Below are 22788 nucleotides of genomic sequence, written 5' to 3'. Positions count from 1 at the left end.
AAAAAGACTGACTTGAACTCAAGGGAATTCGTCATCAATTTATCATCACCTTCTGCCCTCGAATCTAAGAAGTTTCAGCCCTAGTTCTTTCTCTAAGAACAGCTGTTACCTGTGGGTGAATCTTCCTGGTGAGCTGACAGGTAGCAAACACTAAGACTTTGGAGATAATGTGAAGAAAACATGTATGAATCTGAGAACCTGATGACAACCATATTGCTTATATGGTCAAAACAGAATCTGCTCACAGGTCTGAGAAAAATCTATGAAGGTGAAGGAAAGCTACTGACAGGATAATGTAAACTTAATTGTTTTTTAAGTAGGCTCCACACCCAGCACGGAGTGCAGTGCGGGGCTGGAACCCACAATACCGAGATCAAGACCTGAGCTGAGATAAAGAGTTGGACACTTGGGGCCCCTGGGTGGCTCAGTCAGTTGAGCGTCCGACTACGGCTCAGGTCATGATCTCGCTGTCTGTGAGTTCGAGCCCCACGTCGGGCTCTGTGCTGACAGCTTAGAGCCCAGGGCCTCCTTCGAATTCTGTGTCTCCCTCTCTCTCTGACCCTCACCTGCTCACGCTCTCTTTCTCAAAAATAAAAATGAACATTAAAAAAAATTTTTTAAAAAGAGTCAGATACTCAACCGACTGAGCCACCCAGGTGCCCCAATACAAACTTAATTTAATTTAATGTTTTTTTTTAGAGTTTATTTATTTTGAGAGAGTGCAAGTGAGCGCTGAAGAGGGGCAGAGAGAGAGGGAGAGAGAATCCTAAGCAGGCTCCTCACTGTCAGCACAGAGCCTGATGCGGGGCTCAATCTCATGAACCTCAAGATAATGAGTTGGGTGCTTGGGGCACCTGGGTGGCTCAGTCATTTAAACATCCGACTTCGGCTCAGATCACGATCTCGCGGTTCACGGGTTCGAGCCCCGTGTCAGGCTCTGTGCTGACAGGTCAGAGTCTGGAGCCTGTTTGGGATTCTGTGTCTCCCTCTCTCTCTGTGTCTCTGCCTCTTATAGTCTATCTGTCTCTCTCTCTCTCTCTCTCTCTCTCTCTCTCTCTCAAAAGTAAACATTAAAAAAAAACAAAAAAGAGTCAGACGCTTAACTGACTAAGCCACCCAGGCATCTTAAACTTAATTTTAAAAATAAAGACAAGCTCCAGGCACTGCATAGGAGAATAAACTTGTGAATACGAGCCCATGGAAGTCAGGAAAGTGAACTTGATAAGTCAGTGACATCAATGAGCACCCACCAGGTTAGTGTGATGTTAACACTGGCAGGACTCAGTGGTTTCACACTGTGGAGTTTCCAGGGTTGGCGCTGAGGGTATGTAACTGATGAGAGAAATGTACAGAGTACCGAAGGGGCTTCCTAAGCATGTTGTTTATCATACCTTTCCCCTCCTAGCATCAGTTGTATTGTCCCATGAAAACTTTTCCTGGTTAAAAAATTTATTTTTCTTTCAATTCATTGCCTCCCAAAACGATACGACCAAAAACAAAACAAAGATCCAAGTTTAAAAAAATACATAAGCAAAAAACCTTATTTACCGCTAAGACCTCTTTCTCAAACACTGATCTCACAAAGAGGTATGTGAACGTGGTGGCAGAGGGGCACTCAAGACATGTCATCTCACACATACAAGGACATGGACACTGGTCAGTTTTCTCTGGAAAAACACACCAATATTATGAAATGTCAACATGCTAAAAGACACAGCCACTACGGGGAAGGTCTGAGTTAGCAGATATCATAGGCACCTATATGCTGACAAAAGTTTGTTTGCCCACCTGCTGCTCGGCGAGCCTCTTCTGGATCTCTTGATCGTCACAGACGTCATAAACAACAGGCTTAGAAAGCTCTGACTCAATTCGAGCCAACCAGGTGCGAAGGTTGCTCATGTTTTTGTCCAACTGCTGAATAAACGCAAAGGTCTCCTTCAGCTTCTTCACCCTAAACGTTTTTGCAGGAAAAAAAGGAGGTTAAAAAAAAAAAAAAGCCCAACGTCGAGTGGTGAGAAAAAGAAGGTGTCACAGGATAAAAAGCAGCTTATGTTGGTTATTGATTTTATAGCAGGAACAGCTCTCACGTCACGGACAGGAGTTTTCACAGAATATGTGACACTTCACAAATTGCTGGTCTGGTTGATTTTCAAATGCACTATGAGTTAATCCACCCCTACAAATATGAAGTCCTATCTTTCCCAGAGTAGGATCCCCTAAGACCCAGTACCTCTTTCTAGGGCTGCAGAGGAAAGAGGAGATGCTATCCCCGCTCTCTCTAGGTTAAAACAACCACGCTTGATTTCTGTCCAGTTTCTGTCTTGGGTATGCCTGAGATCGCGGCGGTCAGAGACATTCCCCGATGGTTTAAAGACGTTACGTGCCTGGCTCGCTTGGTGATTATCTGGCCCATGATGACGCTCGTGGAACCCTCCTCTTGAGCAAGCACAAAACATATGCTAACGCCCACCGCATCCAATCTAAGGGGTTGAGGGTGCCACACACATATACCCAGCCCGTTACGGGGCCGCTGTGCCAGGCCAAAAAGGGAGGAGGTAGTGGGGAGGAGGGACAGGCCAGGATAATCTGCAAGCACCGTTCTAAATCCATCTGCCTCCTACTCCGTGTGGAGCGGATTTGAACGGACACACACGGCGTCAGTATAATTGGTGAGCTCACTGGCGCCTCAAGGTACTGCCGGGGGGGAAACGGCTTGTTCTGGGGATCTGTGGATTCTCAGCGAATCTCAGCGACTTGAAGTAATAGCCGTGACGCCAAGTTCCCACCGACCAAGACTCAGGTTACAAGGTGCCTTCAGAACTCCATCCCACAGCACTACGGAAAGAAAAACTGAGGCTCCAACTCACCAGCAATGCACTGTATTCCCTGCCACCATCATTTCTTCCCAGGTTGCCTGGGACCAGTTCCCTGGCGCCCTCCTTGCCCTCCTCCTCCTCCCCACCTGTGGGTCTGCGGCCAGAGTGTACATTTGGGGTGGCATGGCCGATCCACGCATGCTCCGCTGCTTTCACAGTCCTCGCCCCACCCTGTCGTATCAGTTTAATCCCCTGACCTTTTCAAGTTGTCCAGCATGCAGTGGCCTCTCTGCCTCTTTCCCTGCACTCTGCAAAGTGGCTCCCCTTCCCTTCTCCTGGAGCCTCCAGCACGGCTCACCGAAGACACTGGGGGGCCCCTGGCCCACGTGCTCCCGCAGCACCTGGGACCTCCTGCCCTGTGTTGCGTCTGCGTCTCTCATTCGCTATCCACCCATCGCAAGAGCCCGTGCTGGCCAGGCTGCACGGGGCTCCCTACCTCTGCCAGCCCAGTACCTCCCACACTGCCTGGTGGGCGGCGTTGACAAACATTTGTTGCATGAATAAATGCGTAAGAGCATCTCCACTACAAACGTAGACCACAGAATTGTGTGTGTGTGTTTTTTAATTTTTTTAAATGTTTTCATTTATTTTTGAGAGACAGAGCACAAGTGGGGGAGGGGCAGAGAGAGAGAGAGGGAGACACAGACTCCGAAGCAGGCTCCAGGCTCTGAGCTGCCAGCACAGAGCCTGACGCGGGGCTCGAACTCATGAACCGTGAGACCACGACCCTGAGCCTAAGTCGGATGTTTGACTGCCTGAGCCACCCAAGCGCCCCAGAAAAGTGTGTTTTAATTTTTATTTATTTATTTATTTTTGAATCCTACCATCAACCAAATCAACCCTGGGGACTGACGTCTAGCTCCAGCTCTCTTACCAGCTGGTTTTCTGATTTAGGAAAAATCCTTCTGTTTCAGCCTCCTCATCTCTAGTAGGCTTCTGAGGTCCCTCAAGGTCCAGGGAGGTGATAATATCTGGGTGAAGTTACGGCCAGAGTTCTGGAAGTGAGCAGACCTGGGTCTAAGTCCCATTGCACCATGTATGGGCTTTGCACACTGCAAGGAGCCCAACTGTCCTGATTCCCAGTTTCCTGGTCATCCACCTTGCAGGTGGTTCTGAGCCCCAAAACAAAAGGACGTGTGTCAAGTCTTTGGCACAGAGCGAGAACTCAGTATTAGTTCTTATTGCCACTGGGATTACACGATGCTATAACACCACCTCATTTACACGACACCGGACCTCACAAAGTCCTTTCATAAATATTTATTCTCAACAGTGCCAGGAGGGAGGCCAGCTTAGGAGGCGGCCACGGAGTCTGGTGGTAAAGAGCACAGACTTTGTGGTGAGGGCCTCCTAGCTCTGTTTAAGCTCATCTGGAAAACTGTCAACAGCAGTTAGTCCCTTCCTTCACTGGGTGGCTGAGAGGGTTGAAGGAGATATAAATACATGAAATGCATTTGGCACTGTGCCTAACAGAGATAAATGCCCAGAAACCACGGTCGAGAGGATTTTCATGGTGGTTAAGTTTTTCCAAATTACAATCTTACTGCAAATACCACAAGGAGTTCCTTTCAAAGCCTCAAGATGATTTATTAAAAAGGAAGAAACAGAATCTGGGGCCAGGCTTGGATGCAGTTGTAACCTAGATCCTGCCTTCGTCCCTGTGGCTTTCGAGGGACACCCTCCTCTCCCCAGTATCTTGTCACCCTGACTGCCTAGGGATCAGAAAAGGACATGCCAGACAATGCCAGAGGAGCCGGGAAACCCAGGCCCTATTGGACAAGGAGTCTTCCATGCAGTTTGCAAGGGGCTGCCCTTCTGGAAGCTCTGGCTGGAGAGGCAGCCCAGCCCTGAGAGCTCCCTAGAATGGAGGGGAGAGGAGGGTCAGCAGCCTCCGCACAGCTCTCCTGCCTCCACCTCCATCCAGCACCTGACCCTACGCCATCCTCAGCATCCCAGCCTCTTTATTTTAAAAAGAAAAGCGCTAAAATGCAATTCTTTAAATGGGGGGGGGGGGCGGCTAACAGACAAAAGAACCTGGATGTAAACAGAGACGAAGCGACCTTGAATCCTATTAATCCCAGGGTGAGACGTACAATAAGTGGGGGTGGGGCGTGGTAGGAGGCAGGCGGAAGAATAATTTACTTGGCTTCACCAGGACTGATACTCCAGGCCAGTGACGTCCAAAATGGAGCGCTCGAGACAATCCAATGGAGTATGGGAACAAAATGTTAGACTTTCTAGTGCTATCCCATTCTTTTGAAGCGTCTACACTGGGCACACTTTAGAATTCACAAACTTTACGACCACGTGGAACAACTACAGACCACGCTGACATGTACCTGTGCCAGGTCTGTCGCGCTTTATACACGGGCAACTCATTTAACCCTCCTGGCAATGCTAGGAGATCAGTACTAGTAGCATCCCCATTTGACAGAGGAGGTAACTGTGGCACAGGGATCAAATAACTTGCCCCAGTCACATGACGATTAAATGGCAGAGGCAGGGTTTCTACCTGGGCATGCTGTTCTGAGGCTCTTTCCTCATGGCAACTCATATAAACCTACACACGCTAACGTGCACGCACGAGCCCATGAGATAATGTTAGGCACGGGATGCCGTTTGTTGCTGTAGGGAACATGATTAGAAGTCCAGAGTCGTGGCTCTAGCATACGCTGCGGGGGTAGAAGCCCGTCCACCAAGTGCTATACTTCGGGTGCTCCCAGTTGCCCCTCCATGATTTCCTTTCAGTAAGCATTTAACCATGTGCTTTGTCTTGGATCCTGTGCAGATCCCAAGGATTCAGGAGACAACTGAAATACAGATCTTATTCCCGAAGAGCTGATAATCTAACTTAGATTGAATTTCGACATTATAATAACAATATAGGAGGCGTTTCATAAATATCTCTTGAACGAGTAAAGGAGGTTCACCCATACCTTCAAATTTGTCTTTTTCAGAAAACACATAGCTAGGTTCTATGTTAAAGGAGAGGGAAAGGTCAGAGCACCTCTAAGCCATCTTGCCACAGAATAATTTGCTGCCACATTGCAAACCCTACATGCTCCTCTTCGTATTTTATTATTTTTTTTTATTAAATTTTTTTTTAACGTTTATTTATTTTTGAGACAGAGAGAGACAGAGCATGAACGGGGGAGGGGCAGAGAGAGAGGGAGACACAGAATCCGAAACAGGCCCCAGGCGCTGAGCCGTCAGCACAGAGCCCGACGCGGGGCTCGAACTCACAGACCGTGAGATCATGACCTGAGCCGAAGTCGGACGCTTAACCGACCGAGCCACCCAGGCGCCCCTCCTCTTTGTATTTTAACTGCAGGTCCTTTAGCATGTAGAGAATAGTCCTGAAATGGAAATTATTCCATATAGATGAATTTGATATTAAAAGCCTCCATCACACATTGTAAGCCTTAGGTCTGAGACATAGAATGATGCTAGCCGGACTTGGTCTGGTTCCATACAGGGCAAGCGAAATATTGACAGGCCCACAAATCATACGTACACTTAGGTCAAATTAAAGAGAAAGAGAAGGTAGGAGGAAAAGAAAAGAAGAACGTTGCCAAGAAGCTATAAAAGATTGACCTAATCAGGATCCAACCTTACCCCTGTGTCCCAACGTCCGACTGAGGACGTAATATCCAAAAGTGCATGGTGATTTAAATAAATGTTGTTGTTGTTGTTGTTGTTGTTGTTTTTAGATAATCCCGTCACAACTTACTCTAGCAACCCTCACGTGTACTGTTGAGTTTGTAGCGTATTCTATGCAGATACTGTAATCTGATTATCACCTTTCCAGGGTCAAGAAGTATGGGTCATTTGCCAACCCAGGCAACCAACCTCCATGTTAGGCCTTGTTAATATCGCTCTTGGAAAAATTTAAATCTCTAGTTCATGTTGAGAAACAAGGAAACCCATTCAGAACCCAGACCGCTGGCACAGGGAAGCAACCACAATATTGCATCACATCAACCATGGAGGCAGTTTGTTTACGTGGCTCATCGTCTCTAACTTGTCCATGTTTTACCCAGGTGTACCACACACAGAAATCCTGTTTCTCTACAAACAATAAGTGTGATTTCCCGAGTCAAAGTCTAATTCTGAGGATTGGGAGAACAACATTTTTAGGTGCAAAGGGGAAGTTTCTCACCTGTGTAGATTACTGGAAGACCTTTTTATATGAAACCAAACAAAAATAAGAATTTTTACTAAGAGTAGCTACAAATTAGCAGATCTTTTGCAGGGATAATGGGTAGAAATGCAGCAGATAATCAAGGTGAATAAAGTTTTATTTTAATAGTGATAGATCAGAATACAATACTTATGAGCCCTGTCTCCCTCTAAAACAAACAAAACCAAATCTGGTTAGTATCATTCTATGTAGCAGACCTAAGGCTTACAACATGTGATGGAGGTTTCTAGTATCAAATTCATCTATATGGAATAATTTACACTTCAGTCCTATTCTCTACATGCTAAAGGGTCTACAGCTAAAATACAAAGACCTTAGATCATCATCAATGAAAAAAATCCTATGACAATGTGGACAGCATAACTTAAAAAATACTGAAAACCGAGATGGTCAAAATATCTGAATTTGTGCAGAAACAAACAGCTACTCAAACCTTGGGGGCAGCTGTCAGCTGCTAAAAACACCATACAGATTCTGTACAACTACATCTTTTTACGTGACTAAACAGCTTTATAGTAAGATAATCAATTACTCCAAGATCTTGAAGCCCTGATTTGAGACATTCGAGCTAATCGTCTCTTTGAAGCATTCATGTCGCCGGAGGACTTCCATTTTCCCCACAGCATAATCACCCCTCTCCCTTGCTTGTCAAAAGCTGGGCGCAGACGCCACGCTCGCGAGCTGACACTGGGAGAGAACCCATCCCCCCCTCCCCATGGCTGAGCACACACACACACACACACACACACACACACACACACACACTCCACAGCCACCATCTCATCCATCGCTCCTATTGTAACCAAAATGAGGGAGCAAGAAAGGGAGACATACAGAGGCAGCAGCCGCCCCTCGGCCATATGCTGGGCTGATGGCTGAAATGGCACTTACTGTTGATGAGAAAAAACCATTCCTTCTGTTTAGGGGAAGCTCCAAGTTCCCGGCTGCACCTCCACCTCCCGGGCCAAGGCAGCCCCTCCCCCGGCCACCCGCCAGTCCATCCCCTGGCTCAGCATCCGAGCGGCCGCCCTCCCGCAGGCTCGGGCCACAAAGCAGCGCCCCCAGGAAGGGAGCCGACCTGCCTCTCGGCTCACTGCAGTTTTAATCTCCGTTTTCTCCGTTCCAATAAACAAATATCTCCAGCTCCTTCCTCTCTCTCTCACACACACAGTCTTTGTTCTGACGCTACAGGATTGCAATGCTGGGGGAAGAAAGTCACAGTGTTATCTTGGCTGTGGGTTATTTATGAAGTGCTGTAAACAGTGGGAAGAGAAACATTTAGGTTTGGGGCACGGGAAAGAGGATTTCTGTCCTCCTCAAACCAAATTTTGGCTTCAGATTGGAAAGAACTGGTGAAACTGGAAACCCCTGAGTCCAACAGGGATACCCTCCTAGGGTCCTCCTGAGGAAGAAATTTCCAGGGAATGCGGGGGTGGGAGGTGGGTTTCTGCCCTGCCTTTTTAGCCCTGTGCATCCTGGTTTAGGAAAAGGCAGAGAGTTCACCAACTCCATTCCTCCGCCTTTTGCAAAAAAATTCTATGTTATAGCACAAATGGAGTTCAAGACTTTGCAGAGGAAGAGATTTTGCAATTTTCCTTGTTAGCTCCTCCCAGGATTGACCATAATGTCTCTGAAAATTCCTCCATATCCTTAATCTGGGTTTCTCTAGGGTATCCCAAGTGGCTGTTTACCAGAGCACCCTTGGTTTGTGTCCAGCCGCTTTCAGACTTACTCTCAGCCTTATTTGAAGCCTCAACAATATCATTTCTCATGGGTCCCTAAAGCCCAACATACCGTAAGTATTATATCCCCACCTTGAAACACAGCGAGCACATTCTAGACCCGTGAAATTAAGAGGACAGGTTTGGAAACCGTTCTCCCCAAATGCAACATCTAACTGGTGCCTACACGCTTAGCTGTCCCTGGGACCTGCTAAGTATGATCCCCCAAAGACTAGTACATTGGACCTGCTGATGCTGCCCGATGCTGTCCGTTCACTGACCCCCTGGTGGTTGCGGTCTTCTTGAGGAAACTCCCCAACCCTCAGGGCCCAGGAGCAGCAGCCCCATGCTCCGAAGGGGGAAAGATCAGGCTGATGGGAAGGAAAATGGAGATGGGGAGGGTGACCTCACATCTGGCTTCTCCTGCACTAAAATCTCTAAATCCTTCCAGTTGTACTGGATCAGGCCAGAGCAAGTCAACTCTATGACTAGCAGCATTGTTTGGTCTTCCAAAATAACCTTGAGAAAATACAGATAAAAAGAGAGCAAGGAAAAACTTTATCAATTTAAAAAGGCACACATCTCCCTGCCCACTCTGCAAGGGATGGAAAACACTCCCAACACACGGTCGCCATGGTAATAACTGCTAGGTTTAAATGACAAAATTTTAATTGCTACTATTGTGAAACAGGTGGGGTTTTCACGTTTGGTAGGTGAAAGGTGAAAATTATGCTTAGTTAAAAAGTTTCTTTTCGTGGACTTGATTCTTCTGATAGTGAGAACTATCTAGTCTAAACAGGGAGGGATCATATGGGAGCATGCCTGAGCAAGTCCCCCCTTGAAACACTGGCTTAAGGATATCAAGTCTGCTAATGACGTTGCCATCAAGAGAAATTAAAAAAATTTTTTTTAAATCTGTATTTTTTAGAGAGACCATGAGCAGGGGAGGGGCAGAGAGAGAGAGAGGGAGACACAGAATCTGAAGCAAGCCCTAGGCTCTGAGCTGACAGCGCAGAGCCCAACGTGGGGCTCAAACTCACGGACAGTGAGATCATGACCTGGGCCAAAGTCAGAGGCTTAAGTGACTGAGCCACCCAGGCGCGCCAACCATCAAGAGAAATTAAAGAGAAAGGTAAAAACGTTGAGGACATTTTTTCTTAAGGAAAAGAAAAAATAAGGCCCCCGTGGTTCCTTTTTCCATAATGAACATTCAGAAAAAACAGATAAGCAAAAAGAAAACCGAAATCACTGATGATGCCAACACCAACAGATAACCAATGTAAACATTCTGGGGTATGTCTTTCCATCCAGTGGTCCCGTCTGTTTTAGGCACTGACAGCCTTGACCAGATCATTCACACATACTGCTAGAAAGAGTCTTTAAAAAGAGCCTCCTTCTCCTCAGCTACTTCTCCCCAGGTCTCTGAAAAGGCTCCACAACCAGCCAAAGTGACTTACCAAAGACAGACTGACCAGTGGCCACAGGGCTCCTACTTCATAGGATGAAGCTAGGGGTTTACTGAATGCAATGGGGAGGGGTTTCTGGGAAACAAAAGTAGATGGGTTTTTAAGGAGTTCAACTGTTGGGTTTCTGAAATCCAGGTAGACACAGATGAGAAGTAGGACTGAATTTTCCTCTGGCATCAGTCCCACTGAAGGCAAGATGGTGGGGAGGTGGGGAGGTGGGGAGGGGTGGGCGGGCAGGACCCCCTTTTCAGAGCTTTGGCCTGTGCTGGCTGAAGCAAGCCAACTTTGTACCTTTTGTCCATCATCCAACATCCCGTGCCTAAAGTGTTCCCACTAATAGGTAGCCGAGCTGCCTCTAAACGGGATCACACATATTGGTAGTTCTGAAAACTTCTCGTAATTTAGTTGTCTCTCCTGCATTGACATTTTGCTGGGTCAGTCCTCAAAGATATTACCTCAGAAAACATGAAGGGGGAGGAGCTAATAGCTACCATATTTTAAAACAGTTTTTCTAAAGATTTTATTTCTAAGTAATCTCTTCACTCGATGTGGGGCTCAAACTTACAACCCCGAGATCAAGAGTTGAATGGTCTACCGACCCAGTCAGCCAGGCGCCCTAATAACTGTAATTTTAAAAAAAGTTAACTCTTGGGGCGCCTGGGTGGCTCAGTCGGTTAGGCGTCCGGCTTCAGCTCAGGTCATGATCTTGTGGTCGCGAGTTCGAGCCCCGTGTCAGGCTCTGTGCCGACAGCTCAGAGCCTGGAGCCTGCTTCAGATTCTGTGTCTCCCTCTCTCTGACCCTCCCCCCGTTCATGCTCTGTTTCTCTCTGTCTGAAAAATAAATAAACATTAAAAAAACCCCAAAACATAAAAAAGTTAACTCTTCATTTAATCTGTCAAATAAGCATAGTAGTATAAAATTAACATTTCTTGTCATCAAGTCAGATTGAGTTCTAGAATAATCACACCATACACCAAAAAAAAAAAAAAAAAAAAAAAAATACATAGTGCTTCAATGGCCTTTCTGTCGGTGAAATGAATAGCATGTTTTACATGAATTTAGATATCATTAAGGTAAGCAGCTGCCCAAGGGCCCATGACGATTGGGAAAATCTCCTGCAGCAATTCTGATGGAGAGCCACTTCTCGGAATTTTGATGTCTACACCCAAGGCCAATATAACCTTATGTGAGGTTAGGTTCCCTTGCTCCCTCCTTTGATTAGCTGGTAATTTGGGGAGATGTATCCTTCAGGTTCTCTGCTTTAACGATTTTACAGAAGCTGAAGAACACCTTACAAGTAGAGAAAGAACAGTGGCTTGGGTCTAAGCCTGCTTTCTCCTCCTCATTACCATGTAACCACCCTGCACTGCGCCCCAGGCTAATAGTGTATTGTGCAAACAGACCCACAGCTGTCCTGCTGCTCTCTCATCCAGGATCTTGTGCCTAGTTTATCAACCAAGACACTAAAGGTTCTGCTTGGCATTGTTCAAATCTAAATTCTGCAGCCTGTGCTCCCAACCCCTTTCCTCAGTGGTGACACCTTTGCGTCGTACCCAGCATGAAATCAGTGTCAGAGATCCGACAAGGAGCTAATTCCACATGAGGCTATGGCAGGTCTCAGCTTGCCTCAACTCACAAAGTCAACTGAAGGGTAAACCCCACTCAGAGCTTCTTAGGCTCTCAGCCATCTGTCTCACCTGGTCTTTGCTTTAAGAGAAGAGAAATTACTCTCTCCCAAGTCCTCTAGTTTTGAAGGGATTAGACTCTCATTCTGTTCTCTTCGCTACAAACCGCAAGAGTCTAGGGGAGCAGGGAGGCAACCCCACTATGAGTGGAAATCCTGGCGCCTCACATGCTAGCTATGTAATTACAGGCAGGTTACTCATCTTCAACTTCTCAGTCTCCTTATCTGTAAAATGGGATAATGGTATCTACCTTTCAGAATACAATGACGATTAAGTGAAATCATGTGTAAAAAGCACATGGTCACGAATATAGCTTGCAGGGGTACCTGGGTGGCTCAGTTGGTTGAGCATCTGACTCTGGATTTTTGGCTCAGGTCATGATCTCGAGTTTCATGAGGTCAAGCCTCAGGTGGGCTCTGTGCTGACAGGGCAGAGACTGCTTGGGATTCTCTCTTCCTCTCTCTCTCTCTGTCCCTCCCCCCTCAAATAAATAAACATTAAAAAAGAAAAAAGAAAAAAAAAAAAAGAACGGACTGTCACTCTAGTCTTTGGGAAGCATAATCTAGACCTTGCTCCTAAATGATCCATAAACAGGTCTGATGTCATCATACCCTTGATTAGCGCCAGGTGCTCCATAAGACTTAGGATATAAAGAGAATGTCAACAAAGACATACTAGACACAATTTACTTAACAGAAACGATCGCATTCTTAAGCACTGAAATGTTCACGTCAACCAATATCTGAGATGCTCTGTTGTTGTTGTTTTGTTTTTTAAAGAGAGGGAGAGACAGAGGGAGAGGCAGGGGGAGAAGGAGACAGAGAATCTTAAGCAGGCTCCATGCCCAGCTCAGAGCCTATGAGATCATTACCTGAGCCCAAATCAAGAGTGGGACACTTAAGCAACCGAGCCACCCAGGTGCCTCTCTGAGGCACTGTTCTAAGCACTGGGAATTTGAGAGTCAAAGACACTGGTCTCCCGGAAGAAAGACCTCTTAGTATCAGACACAACTGAGGGAATCCTCTCCCATTTAATAAACATGCTACTTCGTCTTACAGTCTTCTTAGGGGAAAACAATGATAACAGCCACTCAGGGAATGCTGGCTCCTACAGGCTGGTCCTGTGCCACATGCGAGACACAAACCATTCATCCTCATAGCAGCCTCTGACGTAAGCAGTGCTATTGGACATAGTTTGCAGATTTGGAAACTGAGGCTTAGAAAGGTTAGATCTGGAGTGCTTGGGTGGCTCAGTTGGTTCAGTGTCCGGCTTCAGCTCAGGTCATGATCTCACAGTTTGTGAGTTCGAGCCCCGCGTCGGGCTGTGTGCTGACCGCTCAGAGCCTGGAGCCTGCTTTGGATTCTGTGTCTCCCACGCTCTCTGCCCCTCCTCCACTCACTCACACTCTGTTTCTGTGTCCCCAAAATAAATAAACGTTAAAAAAAAATAATAATAAAATAAAGGTTAGATACCACTCAAGTTTCTACAGTAAGTGGGAAAGGCAGGATGTGCTCAAAACCTGTGCTCTTAATCCTTATTTGGGTTACCACCATGGATTTCTACAGATTTTTTTTTTCAACTGGCAATACAGACAAGTTAAATTCAGCCCAGCCTATGCTGCCAGCCAAATCACCCTAATACTTGTTTTGGCAAACCCTCCACTGCTAAAGAACCATGAATGACTCAGACTTTATTTAGCAAGCCAAATCTTCGGTTGAGATTGAAGGTCTTTTAAGCATTAGCCCTGATCTACCTCTCTAGCTTCATCTCCTACATTTGAGCCAATGGAGCTTCTTGTTATTTTCTGAAAGACTTCCAAGCTGCTCGATCCCTGTATCCTTTTGCTCATAATGTAACGGTCTCTGCCACCAGTAACCCTCGAGGATCTCAACCCATCACTCAGGACCATCTGGAAACACCACTCCTCTGAAAGCCTCCTCCTCATTCCTGCCCCCACTCCAGAAAGATGAGCTCTGAGCTCTCAAACCACTTGGCTTTACAGCTGCTCAGATGTCTGCTCCCATTAACGTAATTGACTCATCTTACTTCCTGTCTGTAATTCTCCTAGCCCTTAGCCTGGCGCCCTTGCTGATTGAATCAGGTTCACTTACGGTTTACAGTAAACAGTAAGGTCAAGGAAATAAATGCCAAATTATTAAGAGCATCTTATTTTTATTACTCCCTAATTCCTCATTCTCCTTACAGGTCCTCCTGTATATTCTGCATCTCAGGCGTGTTCCAAATATCTGAGCACACTGCTACAGAAGAGACTTGCATGGCCGGTATAAATACAAAGCTACATGAGTGGTCCCAGAGCTGAGTGACCATTTTTTGCACGCCAGGTTGCACGTGAAAAACATTTCGGTTGGGGTCTGTCTTTGGAGAGAGAATTTGAAGACAAAAGACACTTAAAAGCTCTGGGTGGTGTCAGCTTCATTACTCTGTGAGGGGAGATAAAAATCACCAGTCTTATTTCTGATAAGGTTGCACTAGAGAATATAGCTTTGATTTGTGGCCACCGACACGCCTCCTAAGGCCACATTGTAGGACCAGATGCCCACTGGGGCCTGCAGACCAGCATCTAGAAATCAGGCACATGTCCTGACCTACTTGCATTTGCCTACGTACAAGCAGGGACAGGCAGAGACGATTTCATCCGGGGGACACACAAGCACTGAAATAGAGTTGAAGTTTCTAAATACTTCGTCCAGGATCTCTTCTCAAATTAAACCTAACTTCACATGAAATTTTAAGCTAAAGAAAAAAACACTGAAGTCTCATATATGAAAATACAATCTTCCTAAAAGGTTGAAATAAGAATTTCAACCGAAGTTTGCCTTCCTAAGTTTATGAAACTGTTACGCTGCTTTGGAGGCGACTAAGCTTAGTTTCTGGATGTGTGATGTCACCATGGTGCCTAGGAAATAAGAGTAACTTCTAGGCCATTTCTCACCTTGATCCAATGACATCAAAAAGATGCTGCCAGCGGTCATTGATTTTGTTGAGCTTGTCATCAATCTCAGCTGCTCTTGTCTTGTTGCTGGCCTTGATCAACTGGTCACCCATTTGCTTTAACTGTAACTTGTTTTCACTAAACAAGTTTATTTCTTCCATGCAGTCCTGGCAAAGGCACCAAAACACAAAAGCCTCAGTTACTACTGAAAATTCATTTCTTCGCCAGTCACAAACATACAAGCGCCTCTTGAAATTAAAAAAGAATTCAAAAACTTCTCTTACCTGTTAATGCAACTCTTCAGTGAGTAGCTAAAAAGTCAAACAACACCCACTTGGCTCATGTGTAATACGTAAGGCAGTAGTTAACTTTTTAAACAAAAAATTTTTTAATGTTTATTTACTTTTGAGATAGAGACAGAGTGTGAGTGGGGAGGGGCAGAGAGAGAGGGAAACACAGAATCTGAAGCAGGCTCCAGGCTCTGAGCTGTCAGCACAGAGCCCGATGCAGGGCTCAAACTCGGGAATGGTGAGATCATGACCTGAGCCGAAATCGGACGCTTAACCAAGTCACCCAGGCGCCCCAGTAGTTATTATCTTTTTACTTTTTTATTTTTATTAAAAAAACTTTTTTTAAATGTTTATTTATTTTTGAGATGGAGAGAGACAGAGCATGAAGGGGGGAGGGTCAAAGAGAGAGGGAGACACAGAATCTGAAGCAGGCTCCAGGTTCTGAGCTGTCGGCACAGAGCTCGACATGGGGCTCGAACTCAACAGACAGTGAGATCATGACCTGAGCCGAAGTCAGGTGCTCAACCGACTGAGCCACCCAGGCGCCCCACTTTCTTTCTAAACAAATTTTTAAAAAAGTTATTTATTTTTGAGAGAGAGAGAGAGAGAGAGAGAGAGAGAGAGAGAAAGAGTGTGAGTGGGGGAGGGGCAGAGAGAGGGAGACACATGATCTGAAGCAGGCTCTGCCGAATTGGGATGCTTAACCGACCGAGCCACTCAGAAGCCCCAGTAAGAGCTTTCTTGCAATAACCGAGTGGCATTTTGGGTGACCGTGGCAAGAAGCCTTTCCCTGTGGAGCCTGGTGGCCATTTCAAAAATTATGAGCCCCAGTTGCTGTTGGCGTCTCCCCTTTGGCGAGGAGAGCTCCCTCATAGCGACAACCAGAGAAGCCACAACCCCTGGCGTATGAACTGATGCTTAAGCTGACAAGAGCCCTGCTCTGGCCAGGCTTCCTGAGAGTAGGCACAACAAGCCTCATGCCCTCCTATGATGGTCCCACATCTCCCCCATCACTTACCAACTTTTCTCTGGGAAGGAATAAAGACAGCGAGAAAGGCGTTCAAATCTCTGCAATGTTATTAGAAACATATCTAACAGGTTAGGCCACTGTGAGCCTGGGAATGAGGGCAGAGAATTCCAAGGCAGTCCTAACGGCAACCATCTGGATATTCCTGCTTACCTTCTGTAACTTTTCAATCATTTCTTCAATACTAAGATCTGCTGTCTGTAGAACTTTGTTTTCCATCTGCACCAGCCATGCACACAACTCTTTATTTTTTTCATTGAACACAATCCATGAATTGAGTCTGTCTTCAATCTCCTGTTTGCGTATAGCCACCTGGAAATGAAAATGAATTTGGCAGCTGAGTGTTGGCAGGAAGGAAACTATTTCCTTTCCCTTCCCCCCATTAAAAAGACTATGAATTTCATTCATTTTAATCAGTAACCCTGTAGACTTAAATAACTTTACCCACTACCTAGGGTTCAACATCAACAGTTAGACCTTTTTTTTTCTTTAAAAAAATTTTTTTTAAATGTTTATTTATTTTTGACAGAGGTGGGGGGCGTGAGTGGGGGAGGGGAAGAGAGAGAGGGAGACACAGAGTTCAAAGCAGGCTCCAGGCTCTGAGCTGTTAGGACAGAGCCTGACGTGGGGCTCAAACTCACGGACTGTGAGATCGTGACCTGAGCTTGAAGTTGGATGCTCAACCGACTGAGCCACCCAGGTGCCCCAACAGTTACACCTTTTGATAAATGCCATAAAAGCAACACAATAAAGATTATGTCTGAAGTGTAACTGACCGAAAGAATTCAGTTTTATTCAATGCATATCTACTATTACCAGGTCATATTAAAAATTAGATAGGAAAGATAAGCTAAAAACAGTAAACATCACCCAAATTTCTTCTGATCCTTGTTCTTTCAATATACCTTTATCGATGGCTTGCTACATGCTAATTTACAGTTTTATGACCCAAATCTTTTACTTTTTTTTTTTTTTAAAGCAGGTTCCACACCCAGCATGTAACATGGGGCTTGAACTCACGACCCTAATCAAGACCTGAGCTGAAATCAAGAGTTAGACACTTAAGCAACTAAGCCACCCAGATGCTCCCAAATCTTTTACCTTTTTAAAAATGACCAAGTCCTTGTTTCTATTTAAGGCCAATGTCCTGCCTATTCAACTTAAAAACTATAAATCTAGATCAAAACATTAATTTAACGTTTATAATGCAAATGGACTAAAAATTAAAATTATTTCACCATTTTAGTGGTAGATTTCCAAAATAAAGCAAAGTAAAATTAAAAAACAAATGCACATTTCTCACTTAATCCACCTTCCCATTATGCCCTCTGGCTTTGGATGCAAAGTATGGAAATGGAACCACATACTGGTCTGTAGTGAGCAGGCTGACCCCACATACCCAATGCTCTATTATGCATTAGCAACCCCTAAGCTGACTTCCACAAAGGCTCTTCCTCCTTAAAGGGTTCAAATTTACAAGTTAAGTATAAAGAATGCAAATCAGACTTTCTAAATGTACAAAAGTATTCTCAGCTCTTAAAAATCTTTAGAATCTCAGGGTTAAAAGAAGTAGCTAAGAGTTCTTTTGATAAAGTTTTTTTTTTTTTTAATGTTTATCTATTTTTGAGAGAGAGACAGAGAGACAGAGCATGAGCGGGGGAGGGGCAGAGAAGGAGACACAGAATCCAAAGCGGGCTCTAGGCTCTGAGCTGTCAGCACAGAGCCCCACGCGGGGCTCAAACTCACGGACAGCCGGTCGCTCAAACCACTGAGCCACCCAGGTGTCCCAGATAAAGTTTTAACACCCCACCTTACAGATGGGGAAACTAAGGTAGAACTCCCAGAGATTTTCCTGCTATGTACAATGAAAACAAGTAATCTTCTCAGAGTGAGGCACAAATACTTAATGCTTATACATTCACCCAGCCAAACGTGTTAAGAAGGCTCAAAGAACTATCCCTAAAAAACAAGTTTTGTGTTTCCATTCCTGAGGGCATCTATTTATCTTAGCTTTTTAAAATCCTGGCATTTTGCACAGCGCCATTCTGATTGGTTTCCTAATGGTAACAATTAAAAGAACATCTGGGACCCAGTCTCCCGCTTCTACCTTAAGTTTTAGGAGGCTTTTCACATACTCTAAATATTTTCTTTTATATAAAATATGAACAAAAATTCTAAGAGATCATTTAAAATTATGGTTCATTGTGAATGTTAAATACTAAAATCAAGAAGAAAAAATTATTTTACTTTATTCAAAGGCACTCAAAAGTGAATTTCATCTTTTAAATACACTTCTTCATTCACAAAAATGAGATTAAGGAATTTATTTTTCTTAGGATTATATGTTCTCAAAACAAAGTCCTTTTCGAACCCTTTCCATCCTGTCACAAACATGTTCTATTATCATACTCTAACCACGATCCAATGTTTATTAAGGAGAAGTGATCCATGGAGGTACTACGTGTAGCTGTGGATGGTTTCTTTTAGAGAGTTTTAAAAAACCAGCTACTTGAAAGGAACATCGGATTGCATGTGAATACAGAGTTCTCAGATGAAATACCCCTGTGTCAGGCACTAAGTAAGACTGTTGCTGCTCACTGGGCCCAGAGAGATACTGCAGAGACGGCTCTTAAGGCCGGACAAGACCTCTTTGCTGAAGTCCTGATTCTAATATACCAGTGGGTACTGGTCATCTGTGTAAGACAGAGAGCAGAAAGCTCACAGCTGCCGGTAACTGCAATCCACCCCCCCACCACCCCATTTAAGGTGAGTTTTTAAAAAGCTTATTAAAAGTGTGCAAACCTCCAGCATTGAGCATTGGAGAAACAAAGGGTCAAATCTGTTAACCATGTTGCTGCCTTCTAAAGGCACAGCAGCCAGCCTGGGCTCCAATTGAAAAGGGCCTCCGGTTCAATGAAATTAAGCCCCTTTCTACTTTGTCTGGCCTTTGGAGACATTTCGATAAACTCCAGAACAGCCGTGCCCTGCAGTTAACTGACTTACTCTCAAGCAGAGGTCTTCCCATTGTCTGTGCAAATGCTCTGTTTGCTCCTCCAAAACCATCACGTCCTCCGCAAGAATGTGCTGGGTTAAGTCGGTCTTCAGAGTGTGAAGTTCTTTCAAGTTCTGGGTCCAGTTGGCCAAAGACTTCTCTAGTTCCTGCATTTAAACACAACAAGGGGGGAAAAAAAACAACCCTTCAACTCAAGCTGCTGTTGTTTCCAAACCTGTAGGCTAATCCTTTGATTGGTCTGGGGGAGGGGAGGCCAGGGAAGGGGGCGGGACCTTCGGAATGAGAAACAGCCCAGGGCAGCGGCTGCTGTTGTGGTTGGCCGGTTCTTCACCACCCTTTTCTCAAAGGAAAACTCCTTTCTACCTTATTTTCCTTTGCTCAGATAGTTCAGATTTTTATAGAATTAGTTTCATGTAGGTCTTTACCTTTATTGAGAAGAAATTATTTTTGGAGGCTGGCAACAATCTCTCTCTCTCTTGCACACACGCGCACACGCGCGCGCGCGCGCGCGCGCACACACACACACACACACACACTTTTAATTCTGAAACAATGTTACAGAAATGTCCTATCAAGTGTTATTTCCCATCTTAAAAAAAAAACACCTAAGAAATGTATTGTTGCTACCATGGCAATCATAACATCATAACAACGGCTTCTGTTCAACAGAATTATTTTGGTTAAGCTTCCCCCCAAAAATGAATATAATGGAAGAAAAAATAAATTCTTCCCTAATATTTCGCAGAAACTGGTTAGCAGAAAATCTCTGGGCATGAAAACAATTATTTTTTAAAATGTGTCAAATTTAAACTTTCTGAATTCTAGGACTTACGAAAAGTGCTTTCACAACAGAGGGGGTAAAAGGAACCCAAGAATCCTCCAGATTTTTCTTTGACATGTTTAAAGGGTCTTCATTTGTACCCGTCTATTGCAGTAGAAAGAAGAGATTATTTTACTTACATCAAAAATAATCTGAGGGGTGGCAACAATAGAAATGTGTTAATCCTGATTCATTTTCAGAGTTCTAAAAGCTACATTGGCATGATTGCATAACTTGCTGACAGAAATTTATATTTACTCAAATGGCCCACAGAACTCTTTTTAAAGGTTGCATGGAGGGGCGCCTGGGTGGCTCAGTTGGTTAAGTGTCCAACTTCAGCTCAGGTCATGATCTCACGGTTTGTGGGTTCCAGTCCAGCACTGGGTTCTGTGCTGACGGCTCAGAGCCTGCAGCCTGCTAGGGATTCTGTGCCTCCCTCTCTCTCAAAAATAAAGAAACGTTAAAAAATTTTTTTAGGGGCGCCTGGGTGGCTTGGTCGGTTAAGCATCCGACTTCGGCTCAGGTTATGAGCTCACGGTGCGTGAGTTCGAGCCCCACGTCGGGTTCTGTGCTGATAGCTCAGAGCCTGGAGCCTGTTTCAGATTCTGTGTCTCCCTCTCTCTCTGCTCCTCCCCTGTTCATGCTCTGTCTCTGTCTGTCTTGAAAATAAATAAACGTTAAAAAAAAAATTAAAAAAAAATTTTTTTAAAGCATTAAAAAGAAAAGAAAAAAAGAAGAAAAATCTTTAAACTCTTGTTACCTACTTTTACCCTCATGATTCTAGTAAAGTGGATGAGAGCAGATTCTGTGTGGGACACTTTTGCTAGCTATAGGCTATAAAGGGAATGACTCATAAGTGGATGCGTACCACTCACTGACTTAAAACTAAAGACCCCAAGACTGTGAGCTACACAGAGTGTTTCTCAGTCTGGTGCCAGGAAGCTCAGCCTGTCCATGGCCCTGCTCAGAGGTGTGGGCTCAGATGCCTGCATGGTCAGGGAGGCATGTTTAGGCTTTCCACAGCCAGGTTTAAATTGATTTGATTTGGATGCTTGGTTTCCTTCTACAGTTGAAAGGATAACAAACAGGTGTAGAACTTTTGAATATGGACATTTTTATAATTCTTAATAAATACTGCCAAATGGCATTCTAAGAAGAATGGCTGTATCTTTCTTCACATACTTTGTGTTGTTATATATATATGTATATGTTGCATATATATATATATATGTTGTGTGTGTATATATACATATATATATGTATATATACACACACATATACATATATATGCACATATACATATGTACCTTTGGATAAATATGTATAAGTGGACAAGTTTAAAATTTGGACAAGTTTAATATGCCTAATGTTGGACAAGTTTAATACATATACTGGACAAATTTAATATGCATAATTATTAGTTATTATTTAAATTTGTATTTCTTCACTTAGTTGAGATGCTACCCACTCTTTCACCCTGATGCTTCCACAAATATATTTAGTTAATTCCCATTTATACTTTCAGATCTCAGACATAAGGGTGATTCCTCAGAGGAGCCTTCTCTGAGTCATCAGACAAGGTTGGGACCCCTGTTTTATTTACACTCTTGTAGCCCCCTGTCCTTTTCCTAACATTCACCATACTTATTCACACACACACACACACACACACACACACACACACACACACACGAGTGAGGCTCTTTGGTTAGCATGTGTCTCTCAAGTAGTCTAAACCGTCAGTTCCATTACCGGCCAGCAATGACCACACAGTTCACCAATCCATTGCTGAGCACCTACCGTGATGCCTTGTGTACTTAAGTCCTCAGATACACAAATGTATGATTGAGATACAGAAATGTACGACTGAAAGGAAAGCAATTTGGCAGGGTCTCAAGAACTTTAAAATGTTCATAAAGTAAGAAAAGCAAAGAATCATCAAAGAATATATAGAGCGAGGTCGACTGTGGAGGTTTATTACGGTTGATCACTATTTGTACAAATATTTCAAAAATCATGCTTCTGTCTTTAAATGAAAATACTCCAGACTTGCTACCAAATCATAACTGCAAAAGGGAACATGCCACTCAGGTAAGTGTTTTTTCTTAATTTAACCAGAGAAACTGTCTATATTGCCTGTAAGATTCCCATTGTTCATAGAACATGAGATGTAAAATTTCGTTCTTTGATTACATGAAATGAATGGGACTCTAACACAGCACAGCAGCATTAAAGCCTTTGCCTGTGGACTCACTTACCAGGGGGATTGCCAAGTCCCATTTTTCAACCTTACCATTTGGGTAAACACAGGACCAAAAAACGTGTATGTATATAAATATTGGCTGGTATATGCATAGAATATCTTTGGAAGAATACACAACAACTTGGTAACACTGATTACCTCTGTTGAGAAAAACCAACAGGAGAAAACATTTTCAGGGCACCTGGGTGGCTCAGTCAGTTGAACGTCCGACTTCCGTTCAGGCCATGGTCTCGTGGTTTGTGAGTTTGAGCCCCACATGGGCTGGCTGCTGTCAGCTCAGAGCCCACTTCACATCCTCTGACTCCCTCTCTCTCTCTGCCCCTCCCCTGCTCACGCTCTCTCAAAATTCAATAAAACATTAAAACATTTTTCATGTATGCCTTTTGCACCTTCTGAATTTTGAGCCATGTTGACAATCTTACTCAAAAATTATTTTAAAAATAAAAACTGTCCCCCAAACTCAATCATTTGA

At 44.4% G+C, this 22788-nt stretch overlaps 1 protein-coding gene across 10 annotated transcripts in view; it reads right to left on the bottom strand.

Annotated features, from left to right (window-relative positions):
- The window catches only part of SYNE2 (spectrin repeat containing nuclear envelope protein 2), a 342419-nt gene that overhangs the window by 24229 nt on the left and 295402 nt on the right, over positions 1-22788 (bottom strand). For 9 of the 10 annotated variants that reach the window (XM_040477361.1, XM_040477354.1, XM_040477357.1 and 6 more), the window contains 4 exons: positions 19224-19379; positions 16374-16532; positions 14904-15070; positions 1789-1951 (listed from right to left, as the gene is read on the bottom strand). In XM_040477361.1, the coding sequence (XP_040333295.1) occupies positions 1789-1951; positions 14904-15070; positions 16374-16532; positions 19224-19379 (645 nt within the window). Of the gene's footprint in view, positions 1-1788; positions 1952-7968; positions 8098-14903; positions 15071-16373; positions 16533-19223; positions 19380-22788 lie in introns of those variants that run through there. The other variant, XM_040477363.1, reaches the window with a different exon arrangement.

Source organism: Herpailurus yagouaroundi, unplaced genomic scaffold (genome assembly GCF_014898765.1).
Source record: "Herpailurus yagouaroundi ecotype Mexico unplaced genomic scaffold, PumYag 141, whole genome shotgun sequence".
In the NCBI taxonomy this organism is placed as follows: Eukaryota; Metazoa; Chordata; class Mammalia; order Carnivora; family Felidae; genus Herpailurus; species Herpailurus yagouaroundi.
The sequence above is the reverse complement of the archived record's forward strand: the minus strand, read 5'-3'. Positions and strand labels throughout refer to the sequence as shown.